The sequence below is a fragment of the Urtica dioica genome, chromosome 3, assembly GCF_054948205.1.
Source record: "Urtica dioica subsp. dioica isolate 48M chromosome 3, U.dioica_male_clone48M_v1_H2, whole genome shotgun sequence".
NCBI lineage: Eukaryota > Viridiplantae > Streptophyta > Magnoliopsida > Rosales > Urticaceae > Urtica > Urtica dioica.
The window spans coordinates 4,765,272-4,783,427 of NC_142758.1; the positions used below are offsets into that span (position 1 = coordinate 4,765,272).

At 40.8% G+C, this 18,156-nt stretch overlaps 2 protein-coding genes across 2 annotated transcripts; one reads left to right on the forward strand and one right to left on the reverse strand.

The window, feature by feature from the left end:
• Nucleotides 1-11,646: 11,646 nt before the first annotated feature.
• LOC149402175 (Transmembrane amino acid transporter family protein) lies at nucleotides 11,647-13,873 on the forward strand. The gene is made up of 3 exons (XM_089609415.1): nucleotides 11,647-11,877; nucleotides 11,964-12,571; nucleotides 13,251-13,873. Exons 1-3 carry the CDS (start codon nucleotides 11,688-11,690, stop codon nucleotides 13,770-13,772), a joined length of 1,320 nt encoding a protein of 439 aa, XP_089465541.1. The 5' UTR covers nucleotides 11,647-11,687; the 3' UTR covers nucleotides 13,773-13,873.
• Nucleotides 13,874-14,005: 132 nt separating this feature from the next.
• LOC149402176 (Pentatricopeptide repeat (PPR) superfamily protein) lies at nucleotides 14,006-15,759 on the reverse strand. Its single transcript, XM_089609414.1, has one exon. The coding sequence runs from the start codon at nucleotides 15,592-15,594 to the stop codon at nucleotides 14,056-14,058; it is 1,539 nt and encodes a 512-aa protein (XP_089465540.1). The 5' UTR covers nucleotides 15,595-15,759; the 3' UTR covers nucleotides 14,006-14,055.
• Between the last annotated feature and the right edge of the window lie 2,397 nt (nucleotides 15,760-18,156).

Below are 18,156 nucleotides of genomic sequence, written 5' to 3' on the forward strand. Positions count from 1 at the left end.
ATGGAGAGCTAGTCGTGGTATGTACATGGCAAGACTACATGGAGTAGGTTATACGGCCAACAAAGATATTACCTTCATTTGGAGCTGGAAGACTGATTCAAAAGAACGTATCACACAATCTAAAGACTTTGGCGAGATCAGAGCAATGTAGGGCAGAAGATAACGGATGACGTGGGCTATGAGAACGGATACAAATAACAATTCAACCTTCCAAAATCACACATATAAGGCCCGTAATTCACATTATACTATGAAACTCATTTTGATTTATGTCTCCGATCATTGCTGTATTTCCTTTGCTCAATATCATATTGTATTCCCCAATTATTATTGATAAAAGTACTATATTTTGTTATTCGCTTACTTTATTCTTGAAATCTTGCTGGTTCTAATCAATTGATGAGATTTGAGGTACAATTTTTTCCTAATCAACAAATAAAATAGAATATAAATTACGATTTTCACTCCTTGACAGGTGAGATAGAATCCGCTTCATTAGATGCCTATCTAACAAAAAATATGGGCAGCCGTATCTCAAATTATCTTACTAGAATTGAAATAAGTAAAAATAAAATATTTTAAAAAATGGATGATGACTTTTGTTAATGCTCGAAAATAGATCAACACTAAAAATCAGAGTGGTTCGATCCAGGGCTAGACCCTGTGACCGCACTAAGGCCATATTGGTATGAGAATCTTCAACCCAAAGCTCCACGTAGAAGAACTGTTGATTAGTTTGTGAGTTCGCTCTAGCTATGGATGAGCTACAACTATGCGTATGCTCCAGCTATGCGTTCGCTCCAGCTATGGTTACGCTTCCGCTATAGTTACACTCCAGCTTTAAGGACTCTCCAGTTATGAGCATGCTCCACTTATGAGGATGATCTTCCTATGCTTGTATGTTCATGAGATACAAAGAACACTTGAGCTATTGGAGCGCGGAGGTGGTGCTTCTAGCGCGCTCCCGGACGCTCAACATTAGTGTGATTGCATTAGGTGCTTATGAAATCTCAAGAGTTGACTAAGTGAGAGATAGTTTTAGTAGAGTATAGAGAGTTTTTGTTAACTTTCCCCTCGAGGAGTGGTGTATTTATTGATGTGGAGGTTTAGGGGGAAATGACTTCGCGTTGTCCATTGATAGGCGGTCAGTCGCTTGAAACCAGCCATTGGGAGGCGGACAGTCTCTTGGCGTTGACTATTAGGAGGCGGGCAATCACTTGGCACCAACCATCAGGAAACACCAAGTCTCTTGGCATTAGCCATTCAGAGGCAGCCAAACTCTTTGCACCTGCCATTGGGAGGTGGTCAGTCTCTTGGCGTCGACCATAGGGAGGCGGTCATTCACTAGGCACTGGCCATTGGGAGATAGCCAGTCTCTTCACGTCGGCCAGTGGGAGGCGGTTAGTCACTTGGCACCGTCCATTGAAAGGTAGTTATCTCTTTGCATTGGCCATTAGGAGGCGGTTAGTAACCTAGCACCGACCATTGGGAGGCGGTCAGTCTTTTGGAATCGGCCATTGGGAGGCGTCCAGTCACTTGGCACCGGCCATTGGGAGGCGGCCAGTCTCTGTGCACTGGCCATTATGAGGTGGCCAGTTTCTTAGAGTCGGCCTTGTGTCAAAGGGAACAGTCAAGTGACAGGCGCCAACCGTTTGTCAAAAGATCGGTCGAGTGACAAGACGCCGACCTTTTGACAAGGGTTCATCCAATTGACTTCAATGAGGGCCGGCTGGCTATTTTTCCCAGGCCGGAGAAGTGACCCAAGATGGTCAAGTGACCTGAGTCGGTCATTTGACCTCGGCTGGTTGGTTGTGACCCAGGCCGGCCGGTCATGTGACCCGAGCTGGCCACGTGACCCAGTCCAGTCACATGACTCAGGCCGACAGGTCGAGTCATGTCCCTGAGCCTCCGTGCAAGCCTGTTCTTGAACTCTTGCTCTCCGGTGGTGGTAATAACTCCCTTTTGCCTTGTCTTTTTGTATGTGATTTTGATTTTCTCTCGGTTGGAAAAGGGCACAAACATTAGCCCCCAAGTTTCTTGTACAACTTGTCACGCGACAAACTACTTCAAGTCGGGCTCGGTTCGTAGTTGAAGCGCTTAGCGAGAATGTTGCACTTGGATAGCATGTTTCATTTGTGCATTGTAGGAGACAAATTTGATGCGTTTTGTAGACGTTTTAAGGTGCGTCATGGAATACAGCTTAAGGTGTGTTATAAAAGACGGCTTTATGTGCTTCGTGAAAGATAACTTTTTGCATTGTTAAAGATGATTTTGTGCGTGGTTGAAGACGTCTTTGTGCGTTGTTGAAGACATCTTTGTACGTTGTTGAAGACGGCTTTGTGCGTCTTTGAAGATGACTTTGGTGCGTCGCGAGGGACGATTTTAGTGCATCGTGAGAGACGGGTTTAGTGCGTCGTGATAAATTGCTTTAACGAGTCGGAAAAGACAGCTTTTGTACGTCATGAGAGACGGCTTTAGTACTTTGTGAGTGATGAATTTAGTGCATCGTGAGAAATGGCTTTAGTACCGACACAAGGACTTTGTGGCTTAGCTTAATGGGTCATGTCGCATTATAGCCTTCATGGCTTAGCTTACTGGACTTTGTTTCGCTTTGCATTCTAGCCTCCATGGCTTAGCTTAGGGGGCCACATCGCATTATAGACTCCGTGGCTTGGCTTAGTGGAATTTTCTGCGCTTCTCATTCTAGCCACCATGGCTTAGCTTAGCGGGCTACGTCACATTATAGCCTCCATGGCTTAGCTTATTGGACTTTGTTCGCGTCGGATTCTAGCCTCCATGTCTTAGCTTAGTGGGCCATGTCGCGTTATAGCCTATGTCGCTTAGCTTAAGGGACTTTGCTCCTCGTGGACTAGCTCTTGCTTCGACACGAGGACTCAAGAGTCAACTCATGGACTTGCTCCTAAGTTGACACGAGGACTCAATAGTCAACTCGTTGACTTGTATGGAGTCAACAAGAGGACTTGAAAGTAACCTCGTTGGCTTAAGATTCGACCCGAGGACTCGCCAGTAGACTCAAGGAATCTTTCTTGGGAGTCGATACGAGTACTCCATAGTCAACTCATGGACTTGCTATTGAGTCGACATAAGGACTCGATGTTCAACTCATGGAGTTGCTCATGAGTCGACACGAGGACTCGAGAGTCAACTTGTGGACTTGAGATCCAATTCAAGGAATCGAGCGTCGACTCTAGGAATCTTGCTTAGAAGTCGACACGAGGACTCGAGAGTCAACTCATGAACTTGTATGGAGTAATTGACATGAGGACTTGACAGTAAACTCCTGGACTTAAGATTTCACCCGAGGACTCGCCAATTGACTTGAGGAATCTTTCTTAGAGTCAACACGAGGACTTGACAGTCAACTTGTGGACTTAAGATTCGACTTGAGGACTCGCTTGTCAACTCGACGAATGTTTCTTGGAGTCAACACGAGGATACGAGAGTCTGCTCATTGATTAGCTCTTGGTCCGACACGAGGACTCGAGAGTCAACTCTTGGACTTTCTCATCTTTCAACACTAGGACTCAAGAGTCAACTCATGGACTTGTTATTAAGTTGATACGAGGACTTGAGAGTGAACTCGTGGACTTGCTCCTAAGTCGACATGAGAGTCAACTAGTGCACTTGCTCCTAAGTCGACACGAAGACTCGAGAGTCAACTCTAGGAATCTTGCTTGAGGGTCGACACGAGGGCTTGACAGTGAACTCATGGACTTGCTCCTAAGTTGACACGACGACTCGAGAGTCAACACATGGACTTGCTCCTAAGTTGACATGACGACTCGAGAGTCAACTTGTGGACTTGTTCCTAAGTCGACATGAGGACTCGAGAGTCAAGTCGTGGGCTTGCATGGAGTCGACACGAGGACTTGAGAGTCAAATTGTGGTCGTGCTCCTTAGTCGACACGAGGACTCGAGAGTCAACTTGTGGACTTGCTCCTTAGTAGACACGTGGACTCGAGACTCAATTCGTGGACTTGCTCCTACGTCGACACGAGGACCTCAAGAGTCAACTTGTGGATTTTCACGGAGTCGACATGAGGACTTGACATTCAACTCGTTGTCTTGCTCTTAAGTGGACACGAGGACTTGAGAGTCAACTCGTTGGCTTGCTCCTAAGTCGACACGAGAACTCGAGATTCAACTCGTGTACTTGCTCCTAAGTCAACACGAGGACTAAAGAGTCAACTCGAGGACTTGCTCCTAATTTGACACGAGGTCTTGAGGTTCAACTCCTGGACTTGCATTGAGTCAAGATGAAGATTTAATAGTCAACTCGTGGTCTTGCTCATAAGTCGACACTAGGACTCGAGAGTAAACTCGTGGAATTGCTCGTGAGTCTATACAAGGACTCGAGAGTCAACTCGAGGAGTTGGTCGTTAGTTGACACAAAGGCTCAAGAGTCAACTCGTGAACTTACTCATGAGTCGACACAAGGACTCGAGAGTCAACTCGTGTACTTGCTCCTAAGTCAACATGAGGACTCGAGAGTCAACTCGAGGACTTACTCCTAAGTTGACAATAGGTCTCAATGTTCAACTCGTGGACTTGCATGGAGTCGAGACGAGGATTTAATAGTTAACTCGTGGTCTTGCTCCTATGTCGACACGAAGACTCGAGAGTCGACTCCGGGAATCTTGCTTGAGGGTGGACATGAGGTCTTGACTGTGAACTCGTGGACTTGCTCCTAAGTCGACATGACAACTTGAGAGTCAACTCATGGACTTGCTCCTAAGTCAACACGAGGACTCGTGAGTCAATCGTGGACTTGCTCCTAAGTCGACATGAGGACTCGAGAGTCAACTTATGGACTTGCATGGAGTCGACACGAGGACTTGAAAATCAACTTGTGGTCTTGCTCCTAAGTCGACACGAGGACTTGAGAGTCAACTTGAGGACTAGCTCCTAAGTCGATACGAGGACTCGAGAGTCAACTCGTGGACTTGCTCCTAAGTTGACACGATGACTCGAGAGTCAACTCGTGGACTTCCTCCTAAGTCGACACGAGGACTCGAGAGTCAACTCGTGGAGTTGCATGGAGTCGACATGAGGAATTGACAACCAACTTGTTGTTTTGCTCTTAAGTGGACATGAGGTGCCGACCTTGTGTCAAGGGACCGGTCACTTAAAGAGGCGCCGATCTTGTGAAAAGGGGCCGGCCAAGTGACTTCAAGGAGGGCCGGCCGACCATGTGCCCCAAGCCGGAGAAGTGTCAAGTGACCCGAGCCGTTCAGTTAACCTCGGCTGGTTTGTTGTGACCCAGGCTCACTGTTCACGTGACCTGAGTCGGCCACATGACCAAGGCCAGTCACGTGAATTGAGGCTGGTAGGTTGTGTCATGTCCCTGAGCCTACGTGCAAGCCCGTTCTTGAACTATTGTTCTCCGGTGCTCGAAATTACTCCCTTTGGCCTTGTGTCTTTGTACGTGGGTTTCATTTTCTCTCGGTGGGAAACTAGCACATAACAACTTTTTAAATTAATTTCTTTTGAATGAGTCTTGAAAATTGAATAAAATTAATTATGAGGCTTTAGAGTTAAATAAATCTCTCCTTCTCTCTTTCTGATTCTCTCACTTACACATATATATAATATATACACACACATACACACACACACACACACACACACATATATATATATATATATATATATATATATATATATATATATATATATACTTATACATATATTAACACATACACACAAATCATGATCTTTTTCTCTTTATTAAAATAATTATGACACCCTTTTATATGTATATATATATATATACGAATATGTATATATTAGTGTAAATCATGATTTTTCTCTCTTTATTAAAAATAAATAACGCTCTTTATATATGTATAACAAAAATAAATTATTTATCATTTATTTTTTTATGATTTTAGATGCTTATATGTGTTTTTTCCGTCTAATTTAACGGTTAAGTAATAACAGAGGTACAAATTTGTAACATTGAGTATTTTTAATAATAATACATTAAAAAAATATCAATAATTAATTGATATCCTTTATATTTATTGTAAATTTGACGATTGAGTGAGAACTAAGGTTATTTATCGTGAATTATGATTCTTTGATATAATTTGATGACACCACTATTAGAGTTAATTTCGGCATAAATACCTAATCTTTTTATTTTGATACGCTTAAATATCACAACATTTTTTTCGAAGTAAGAAATATCTAACGTTTCTATTTGGGACCACCGTTAGCCTTATGCATGTTTAAATCCATTTGGGCGTGTGAGTAAGCAGGGGCTTAGATCGCTAGAGACTTATCAGCGAGTTGAAAAATGGGGTGGGGGATCAAAAATCGATGCGTACTCTTGTCCTTTGTTTCCAACGTCGGGGAAAAGGTTTAGGGTTTTTTTGGACCCGAGTCACCAATGTTGAGATGGGTCGGACATGAAGGCAGATGTTCATAGTGGAGAACACATGATGGAGAAAAAGAGAATGGAGAAGAGAGGGAGAGTGCATATGGGGAAAAATATTTTTTTTATATAACTAAAAAGAAAACTGCATTGAGTCATCCACGTGTCATTTAATTATTGGTGCTCTCAAATAGAAAAGGTCAAGTATTTGCCGTAAAAAAAAAGTGATATTTAAGTGTATCAAAAGAAAAAGATTGAGTATTTGTGCCGCCAATAATCCCTATTATTATTACGATGACACTGACTCTTGCAAGATATGGATGGACTTGACTTCCAATCGGTCATTTGTAAACTATATGTGTGATAACATTTTACATCATGCGTTGCATATCCATTTCAGGTTCGTATAATTTATCCGCAGTTGGCAATTCTAATTTGTTAACTATTTGAAGTCGTCTATTATCTATATTGGCTTGCTTGTCGTTTGGCATTGGCGTGTTTGTCTTCTAGTCAGTGTTATCTTCCGTATCGAAATTGTATTTAAAGTTTAGAACCCCTAAAACATAATAAGACCTATTAAACTAGAGCATCTTAGTAGACACCACTGAGAGAACGTGGATCAGTACGTAACCTTGTACTGCTCAAGTCGAGGATATTATATAATAGCACAAAAGAAGAGATTATCACTTCCCAGGCAATTTTTATCACGTCTATCTTATGGCTTTGCAACATAAAATATTAATGACAAAATTACGTAATTATTTTAAAATGTGCGTTATTTTTCATATTTCATTCGTGTTTTCAAAATATTTTTTCAGTAATCGTTTTCTTTTTCTCCGTATAGAAATACCTTCGTGTTCCAAATCCGATCAACAGTTATTGCAATTTGATCAACAACTATTGAAATCTGATCAACAGTTTTTGAAATCTGGTTAACTGTTATTGAAATATGGTTAAAAATTTTGGTATATTGAAATCTGATTAACAGTTATTGAAATATGGTTAACAACTATTGAAATCTGATTAACAATTATTGAAATCTTGTCAACAATTATTGTAATCTGGTTACTAATTTTTAAGGGCAAAATGAACACTTTAAAAATTAAAGCGCTCATATATGAAAGCGGTTAATATCGAAAAAAATTATGAAAAACAATTACTATAGGCTATTTCCACAATATTAATCAATTATTGTACACTATTGTTTGTATATGAGAAAATCCCTTCTATGAGAAAACCCTCACTTTCTCATCGGAACGATTTTGGTTCTGTTTGGTGTTGATGTATACATTTAAAAAAAGTGTTTTTAGATTCTCTTGTAAAAAAATGCTATTTTCAAAAGCAGATAAGAGTTTGATAATTTGTTGTAAAAGCTGTTAGCAGAAGAAGATTTAGTGTTTGGTAAAATATGTATTAATATTTATAATTGATAATTATCTATGTAACACGTAATTAATAATAATAATAAAATTCTTTGGTATTTCAAAAATATATTAAAGTGGGTGTTTATAGATTGTGAAAAATAAATTATAAATTTTGGTGGCATAAAAAAATTATTTGATAAAATAATTGAGAACTAAAATTAAAAGTTAAAGTAAGAGAATAAAAGAGATAGGGAAGAGAAAGTATAAACAAAAATAGCCATGCCCAAAAAACTTTCCGAGAAAGAGTGATCTCCAATACAACATCAACTTACCACAAAAGAGAACATAAATAACAAAAACCTGACCTGGTCGAAGAAACTATACAAAGCTCTCAAGGTCGTGTCAAGGGTATTGGGACTCTCCAAAGAAGTCGTGCCACTTCCTTTTAATCATAGTTTTCAAATCAAATAAACACAATAAAATCCTCCATTTTTATCGTTTTCATAATTTAAATAGTTTTTTTATAGTTATTTTTAGGTTAAAATAGAGCGAGTTTCTCGTGGGATCGATACTCGTGTCTCGTGCATGCTTTATTTCTTAACAACACATACAACTGCATATTGTGAGATTTATAAAATAAAAAATCCTCATTAGTATTCCGATTGGCATCGCGTAAAAAAGTAACAAACTTAATCCCACTGACCTCATTATTTGAAAGGTTTGAGCTGCAAAATATGTTCTCATAGCTATGATGTATAGCTAATAGGACACCCATAGCATTTAGGCATATGATAAGTGGTAATATGGACGATTTTCCCCCTCTCCACGAAACCCCTTGTTATTTTTCACCTTGTTGGAAATGTCTCCGATGAATCCGCTTCAGAGTTAGAGGAACATGCATTGCCCTTATCATTTCAAGAAAGGGGAACCATGGATGATGATTTAGATTCTACGAAAACACAAACAACAGATATAGTTTCTATTTTAATTAAACATTCGTTGAGCTACTATATAAAAAAAAAAGAATAAACTAAATAGTAGGATTCAAAATAACTCACTTAAAATCTTGCTATTTGAATTTTCACGCCGGTTGACAATCTTCAAAATTTTCCGACTCATTCTCCGGATGCACAAGGACCAAGGCGTGGGCCAACTCTCTTGCCTCACAATTACTCCGACAAGGTGTCGAAATAATTTTCCCTCTTTCGGGAAGTGTAGTGGACGAATTATTTCAAACCGAGAGAGAGGAATTTCGACGACACACTTGACTGCACGTTTTCCAGGAGGGTAAAAGTGCTCTCATGGTGATTTTTCCTCAACCCTAGGATCATCAATGTCGATTGATTTTCCTCCATGAAGACCATTGTGTACGATCTGTCTGGGTCCGACAAGAAGGATTGGTCGTAGAAGGGATTTTTGCCTTCGGCATTCCTGAGTGCTAAGTATTATGTACATGATTGGAATAGCTAACTAGGTCTCATCTTCTCATGGCTCGGGTTTAAGTCCTACTATTGCCTGCCTCATCCATCAGATAAGTACACGTGCTACTTTGACTATAGAGAGTTTGTTTTCGAGGATGTTGTGAAGCACGCTGAATCTTATGTTGTGAAGCTCCCCATTGGGTCTCCCTCTCTGAAATTTGGGATCCTTCTCTCTCAAAAGAGGGACATTTTGCGTGCTGATGACGTTGTTGGTGCAGTTGCTGGGAAGCTAAATTTTACTCACAAACTATTTTAGGGGAAACATGCCCTTGACATTGTTAGGCAATCTTCTAGGCCTTCTCTCGGATTTGAGTTGGGAACAGGTAATGAAATTCTTGATGTGGCCCCTTTATTTGGGCATATACCCAGTCATATTCTGAAAGTCTTGATTCATGAGGCTAGTGCTCTGCAAGAAATCATCGACACTTACTCTTGCCAAAGAGCTGCTTGTGAAGGGCTGATCAAGCTAATTTGCGCCAACTGATCGCACTGATGGTACTTCCTCCTCCCACCATGCCCTTCCTATCGAGGACACTAGTGTTGCTCCCGCAAAAGAAGCTCATGATGAAAAGGTTGAAGACTCCAGCTCGATCAGTGTCACATAAGAAGAAGATGATGGTACTTCTGGTTCTCTCTCTATCCGAACATTTTATCCAAGATATGTCTTGCAACATGTTCGGTGTGCATAATCTGTATTTCTGGCAAGTTTCTTATTTCGCCAAAATGATACGCGGAAGACCTTTTACATATATTTTATCCGCGTGAATGGATAGGAAAAATTCTAATTCGACTTCCAGATGTGTTAACCACTATAAAAGAAAAGGTTCTGCCCTTAATGGTCTCTTGACACATTCATTCACACAATTAGGGTCTTTGACATGCTAGATTGGCGAACTAAGAAACTATTTATGTGGTGTGTGTGGTGTGACTATGTAGACGTTATTCCTGTTTCATTGAGCATTAGAGTGATGTTTGGGTTTTGTGATTTCGTTATTGAGTATTCACGAGCGTGGACATTGAAGATTACCAAACTCTTGAGAGAGTGTTTGAGAGTGGAAGTGAGAGGAGCTTGGGTTGAAATTAACGAGTAGTAATTAAAAACTGGCTATGAGACGGAGATCGTTCATATAAGACTATTGTGTACTATTGACTACTTTTTATATAGTAAATTTATTTTTTGCTGGACAAACTGTCCTCCAGAATAGGTGACGTTGCACCGAATTGGGTTATCACTTTATATGTCATTTACTTTTATGCACTACTCTTTATTTCCATTTATTGCATCAGAACAGATTGTCGTCGCATATATTGATTCTATATTGTCTGCGATATCTTGTCTCTGACTAAATAGAATTTTATATATCTTGTTGTATTAACTAGACTCTGCTGTTAATAGCTTATACTAAAAATATATATTAATCTACTAGATAGTTTTGCTACAAAGTATCAGTAATCAAAAACCAATAATTAATGACATCGTTTGGCATAGCTTTGTTTTTACAAAAAGTGCTTTTAGATTCAGTTTTTGAAAAAAAACAGTTTTTTTCAAAAACTGACAAGGTGTTTGGTAAACTGTTTATAAAACAGTTGTTGCTGGTAACAAAAACTAATTTAGCGTTTGGTAAAATAAATATATTATAGTAAAAATACTAAAATAAACATAAAATAAATATTTAACAGTGCTATGGATAATCATGTGAGGATATTAAAGTAATTTTATATCAGATACAAAAACGCTTTTTCTAAAAGCTAAGATTCTTAGCTTTTGTGACTCATGTACAATTTTTAAAATCGTTTTTGAAATTTTTTCTAAAAACTGTTTTACCAAACAGTAAGATTGCAGTTTGGTTTTTGCTAACAGTAAAAACAGGCTTAAAAAAGCTGTGCCAAACACGCCCAATATTGGACAGAGATAGTGATATAATACTACGTATTACTATGAATACAGATCTTCTGTCTTTTTTTTTTTTTTTTTTTTTCTCATTTGGTATTCCTCCAATCAAAATAAATTAATTCAATTATTTTAATTTATTTTCAAATACATATAAATTAATAATTAAATAAAATAATGATATGACTTATTTTGAGTGGAAGGACACCAAGAAAAACACCAAAAATTCCGGATTCTACTATTATCTAGTCTATTATTGAGAGTGATATATAAATAATGAAAAAAAAGAAAACGAATCCCACGCTAGTTTTTTTTTATATATACATATGCACAGTTGCACACTAACTCGTAAACGCGTAAATTTATAACGTTTTTGATATGTAATCTAAACGTGATGATTTGTTATATAACGGTGATAGATAACGACGTGAACGTGTTGCGACTAAAATCCACGTTATCATGATCTCTACATGTAATAAAATATTTGTCACATATACTACCTACTCACAACATCATCATCAACAATCTCATCTCTCTTTCCTCTCTCTAACAAAATGGATAGTAGTGAACAAAGTGCCGAAAATTCCTTGACCTTGCCTCTTTTGTTTCGGGAAAGCAGCCATGGAAGCCATAGTAGTAATAAGCTGGGCGAAGAGGAGTCAAACAACAACCATATTGACTTCGGTACCACAAACACGGTGTCTTTCTCCAAAACCATTTTCAACGGACTAAACGCCTTATCAGGTCCCCTACAGCGAATAACCAGGATAGCTCAAAACAAATTATTATTAGCATTTTTTATAATTCTAATTTTGTAATTGTTTTTTCAGGAGTCGGAATCCTTTCAATCCCATACGCTCTAGCCAGCGGAGGATGGGTGAGCCTGGTGTTGTTCTTCGGAATAGCTCTCACAGCGTTCTACACAGGCGTGCTGATGAAGCGGTGCATGGACTTAGACGCGCAGATCAGAAGCTACCCGGACATCGGAGAGCGGGCTTTCGGGTCAAAGGGAAGAGCTCTGATCTCCGCCGTCATGTACACAGAGCTGTACTTGGTCTCGGTTGGGTTCTTGATCCTCGAAGGGGACAACCTGGACAACCTGTTTCCGGGCCTAGAGCTTAATATCGGAGGAGTATTCATCGGAGGGAAACAGATGTTTGTTGTGGTCGTGGCTCTGGTCATTTTACCGTCGGTGTGGCTGGACAATCTGAGCCTGCTCTCCTACGTGTCGGCCAGCGGTGTGTTGGCCTCACTCATCATCATAGGCTCTATCGCGTGGACAGGAGTTTTCGACGGAGTCGAGTTTCGTGTGGAAAGGAAAACGCTCAATTGGAGTGGAATCCCAACGGCTCTTAGCCTCTACGCTTTCTGTTTCTGTGCTCATCCGGTTTTCCCTACTCTCTACACTTCCATGAAGAACAAAAAACAGTTTTCTAATGTGAGTTTTCTCCCTTTTTATTTTTTTATTTTTCTATTTGTTTTATATGCCTGGTTTTATAGAAATTCTCAAAAACATTTCCAATAGCCCTTGGAACTGAATTTCAGTCTTTTGCTTGCCATGTATTTGTTAATACTAGATTGCATGGAATTTATCGTCATTTAATTATGGGTCAGCAGATATACTATATTTACATGTATGATTTGCTATTTAGTCAATATTTTGTAAATATTTAGTAAATAATCGACCTTTGTTTAATCAGTTATAAATAATAGTTTAAATAATAGTGTAAATAGTTGTAAATAATATATATTCAACTCTTTATCAAATATTTATTAAACATCGGTTAAATAGCAATAGGAAAGTGTAAATACGACTAATTTGCTAATTATTTGTTTATTTATTCAATTTTTTATTTGGAAGTTTGGATATTGGTGTTCTTTTACTAATCTAACAAAAAGGTTTTGGTGAATACTTAAAAGTTAAATCCCGGTACATGAAATAATGGATAGAAACCAAGTATTCCCTTCATAAAAATCATGTTCAGAAACCCATGATTTCTTGTTTCAGAGGTCCCCACCCAGTGGCATGTAATTTACAATCATTTCATTTCGAATCCCCAAAAACTAGGATAAAAGTAAAAACCTGAAACTTCTTCTGTAAAATTATTGTTTCACAGGTCCTGCTTCTCTGCTTCGTTCTCTGCACTGTGAGCTACGCATCGATGGCAATTCTCGGGTACTTAATGTTCGGGTCCAGCGTTGAGTCCCAGATTACTCTGAACCTTCCGACATCGAAGCTCAGCTCGAGGGTGGCGATATACACGACCCTGGTCAACCCCATATCCAAGTACGCCCTGATGGTCACACCCATAGTAGACGCTTTCAAGCTCAGTCTCCCTTGTCCGATGATCAACAAGCGACTCTACAGTCTCCTCGTTGGTACCGCGATCGTGATCACCAGCGTCGTCGTGGCTCTATCCATCCCCTTCTTTGCGGCCCTGATGTCGCTGGTCGGGGCGCTCCTCAGCGTCGCGGGCTCTATCATCTTACCCTGCCTCTGCTACATGAAGATTTCCGGGGCCTACCGAAGATTCGGCTGCGAAATCGTGGCTCTCGTGGGCATTGTCTTCTTTGGCCTCGCAATGGCCGTGCTCGGTACCTACACCTCTATTCAAGAAATCGTTGCCAATCTCGGATAGTGAAATATTGTATTCTTAGCAATATGTAGAACAAGAAACAGCTAGCATTTTTGTAAGAGCTAGTTGGAGTTTAATGGAATCGTTTTCATTATAACAAGTAATCAGTGTCTAAAAAGCTATCCCGATTTTCCTAACAATGATTAACATGTTGGTTTAGCTCTTTCGATAAAACAGTGTTCATATCCCATGTTTGTATAAATAAAATGTTCCCATCCAACTCCGAAAACTCTCAATGCAAAATAAATTTTACCCATCCAACTCCGAACACTCTCAATATCCCATTTTAGATTTGTTCCGGTGTCATCTTCATTTGGAGGTTCAGCAAACGAACCAACCCGTAGACAGCCTCGTCGCCGGGCCGGGAAATATCGTACCCGCACATAAAGCTCCGGGCCAAGCCGGCGACCTCGACGGAGCTCTGGCCGGCGGGCTTCCTCATCCCCGCCCTCCTCATGGCCGACCTCACTCCGGCGGCCTCGTCCCACATTCCGGCGGCGGCGTACATGTTCGCGGCCATCACGAGGTTCCCCGTCCGCCGCGGCTCCACCGCCAGAAGCCTCTCCCTCGCCACGTCCCCGTGGGCCCCGCCGGCGCCCAGAAGGGTCCGCCACACAACGGCGTCGGGCTCCACCGCCATGTCAGCCACGAAGCCGTGGGCCTCGCTCAGCCGCCCCGCGCGGCCCAGGACGTCGACCATGGCCCCGTAGTGGGCCAGCCCGGGCTCGATCCCGTGCACGCTCCGCATCTCGCGGAAGTGTCTGCGGGCGGCCTCGACCAGCCCCGCGTGGCTGCAGGCGCAGAGGACGCCGAGGAGGGTCACGTGGTTCGGCGCCACGGAGCGGCTCGTCATGACTGAGAACAGGTCGAGGGCTTCTTCGGCGTGACCGTGCCGGGCCAGGCCGAGGATCATCGCGCTCCACGTCCACACGTTTCGATCTTTCAGCCTCTCGAACACCGATTCCGCGTAGCCTAGATTTCCGGATTTCGCGTACATGTCGACCAGCGCTGTCCCGAGCTTGCTGTTTATGACCATTCCTCTCACTATAATCTGGGAATGAACTCTTCTCCCGAGGCTCAAGTTTCCGAGCTCCGCGGACGCGGAGAGCAAAAGCACCGTCGTAGTCTGGTCCGGTTCAAAACCTTCTTTTATCATCTTGGTGAAGTAAATTAAGGAGTCGGTGAAGCAAGAGCTGTCGACGCAGGCAGTGATAATAGAATTCCACGACACGATTGTTCTCTCGGGCATTTCGTCGAACACCCTGCGGGCGTCCCAAATACTCTTGCACGCGCCGAGGAAATGGATCAGCGTGTTTCCGACGTAGACATCGTCGTCGACACCGAACTTGAACGCGTCGACTCGCACTTGATTTCCTTGGTCGAGATTCGTGATCGCAGCGCAGGCCTTGAAGACGAAAGGGAACGTGAGATTGTTGGGTCTGACTCCGCGGCGACGCATTTCCCGGTACGCCCGTACGGACTCTGTCGAAGAATCGACGGAGACATAGCCTCTGACGAGGAAGTTCCACGAGATCGTCGCTGAATCATTGGAGTAGTGATCGACGAGTGCTCGCGCGCGGGTCAGGTTCTTGCCAGGAGAGATCGCGCAGAAGCGAACGAACTCGGCTAGGAGATGTGAGTCTCGCTGGAGACCAAAGAAGTGAATGCGAGCGTGAAGCTGAGAGAGGTGTTTGGTCGACGAGCAGAGCTTTAGAAGAGATAAGAGATTGTGCTTTATCGAGAGAGGATCTGTAATGCCGTTTAACGTCTTTGGAGCTAAGACAAAGGTTAGCCCTCCACTTTGGACACTAGAGCATTTATACATAGCTCAGTGTTTCTCCACCCCTCGCGCCCTGTCATTGTAGTCTCATCTTATTTCTTTTGCGTATTTCTCACACTTTTGTATTATATACGTACACGATTTCGGAGCATTATTTTTGTATTTTTGTAATTTTTTTTTATTTTAAATAGGAGTGCAATCGAATTGGATTAGTCAATTTTTTCATGTGTTATCAAAATGAATCGCTACAATTAGTTTTTTAGTTTTAAAATCCAAACCAACCCGATTGAACGGTAAAACCAAACCAAACTAACCCAAAGATAATCGTGTTGGTTTGAGTTGATATTTTCGGATATAATTATTGACAAATGTCTTTATAACTCGAATGAAAATCATATATGTATATTATATCTAATACGTTATGTCAAATAAAATAAAAAACTTTACTTATCTTTAAAAGGTTTACATATTAAAATAAAAATTACGCATATTGTTAATTACCAAATCTTCATGTATTCGCAAATAATAAAATATAATATTGAGTATTTTCTATTTAATTATAATATTATTAAAAAATGATAATTTTTTTAACAATAGTACATATAAAATATTTGCAATCTTAAAAAAATTAAATGATTAACACCATCGGGTTGGTTTGGCTCAACCAAATTTCACGATGGTGTTAATCCTTTAATATTTGGAATCTTAAAAAACCAAACCAACCTGATGGTGTTAATCCTTTAATTTCCAATTTCACGACTATAAAAAACAAAACCAACCCAGAACAACTGCTGTATGGGTTGGTTACAACTCAAACTTCATCGGGTTTTAATGGGGCGGTTTAAAAAAGAGTGCGGTTTGATTTGGATCATCAGGTTGTTCGATATGGCGGTTTTCATCAACACCCCAAATTTTAAATAGGTTTTTTTATCTGTTTTTCGAATAGGTTTTTAGATATGTTTTATCTTTATCTCAGGGGACACAACAACGTTCATGCGCTAGTTCCAATTCAGTCAACTCGTTGTGAGCTAGCTTCTTCTTCAACTTTAGAATCCATGCTCGGACACTTGACTTACTTCGTTCACGCGGCGGAAATCTAGCTGACGTTTCAAGGTCTCTCCACCACAAAGTCATAAGTTCGAGTTCTTCAGATCCGCTTTCAGCTTCAATCTCTAAAGAAAGGAGCTGTGCCAATTGACGAAAACATTGTCAAGATGCAAGGACTAGCGAATTCGCTCAACTCAGCGGGCCATTTCATCCGTGATGACGAATTCATCCTCTACATTCTTGGCGGTCTAGTCACTAATACTAGTTTGTTATTGTCAATTTAACTTCATGTCATCAAACTCTGTATCTTCAAGAGGTTCAATTTATGTTACAATCGCAAGAAATGCGTCTCGAACAACACACCACCAATCTTTGCTAAAAAATCCACAACTCGATCACCGCTGATGTTGCCTATCCCTTTCGTGATGGTACTCCAAAAATCGAGATTGTGGCCGTGGTCAAGGTCATGGCGATGGTCAAAGAAATAGTGGAAACATAACTATTTCCTGCTCATGACTACTAGGTGGTAGTTGATGGTGAGGTTGAAGTCGTGGCCGAGTTCCTGGTCGAGTTCGGGTTCTTGGTCTAGCGAGCTGGTTTCTAGTCTTTTTGCTCGGACATCTACACCGATCACATTATGGTCGAGATTTTCAAGAGCCATGTCAAAGGTGTTAGGAATTCTTGCCCACGAGAAGATGCTTATGTAAATTCTCGTTGAAATTATTAATAAAATAAAGTTTTGTCATTTATAATTTATTCGAATCGAAAGCGTTATTTCTTATATATTAAGATTTATCAAACATTCATCAACCCATAGTCTTCGTATCAAAACATAGTCACATGCTCGGCACCAGAGCTTGGACGGTGAACTAAAACTGGTCGATGATTGATTTATGCTTGGGTAGCTAAATTTGAAATCATATATGTGGAACACAAGTGAAGGTTGATCACTTAGTGGGAGCATTCTAAACTTGTGGTAAGTGTACGACTCGGACAGGTCTTGGTTGTAGATGTGTCGTTTAAGGACCATTACGACACACTAACTGAGGTCGCTAATGATTGTCACAGTGAGACTTGATCTAAATCTTGAAGTGATCATGGACACTGGATCATGTTACCGCTCTCTTTGACTCATTCGCTAAAAAGGCACTATCATGCTAATCACAACTTATGTCTTGGGAGTTTCGGAATATGGTTCGAGTGGGAAGTGATTTACAAATATGGAATCCAGCCTTCCTAAAAGAAGTAAATGTTCTTTCACCTAAGGGTTGATTCCAGAACCGATAGATTGCGCGCACTTCCAAAATATGAATGTTCGGAAGAATCTTTCGCTGGGGAAGTTACAATGCTTAGGGCTTATAAGTGTCAAGAAAAGTATAACGGAATAATTGACTTTTCTCGACACGGGTTGAACCTGGAGGATCTTGATCACGAACTGAATATATCAGTGGACACTCGTCACAATGAGTAAATTTAATTCTAGTACTAAGGAGGATTCAATCTTGGCTTGCTAGGTGGAGTCTGATAAAGATTAGACAAATCGATGTGGAAAAGAGAAAT

What these genes read in the sequence shown, in the direction of transcription:
- LOC149402175 (XM_089609415.1), top strand. Translation starts at nt 11,688, where the DNA reads ATGGATAGTAGTGAACAAAGTGCCGAAAATTCCTTGACCTTGCCTCTT. An exon ending in CGGACTAAACGCCTTATCAG is followed by an intron (nt 11,878 to 11,963) that starts GTCCCCTACAGC and finishes TTGTTTTTTCAG; the next exon opens with GAGTCGGAATCCTTTCAATC. An exon ending in ACAAAAAACAGTTTTCTAAT is followed by an intron (nt 12,572 to 13,250) that starts GTGAGTTTTCTC and finishes ATTGTTTCACAG; the next exon opens with GTCCTGCTTCTCTGCTTCGT.
- LOC149402176 (XM_089609414.1), bottom strand. Translation starts at nt 15,594, where the DNA reads ATGTATAAATGCTCTAGTGTCCAAAGTGGAGGGCTAACCTTTGTCTTA.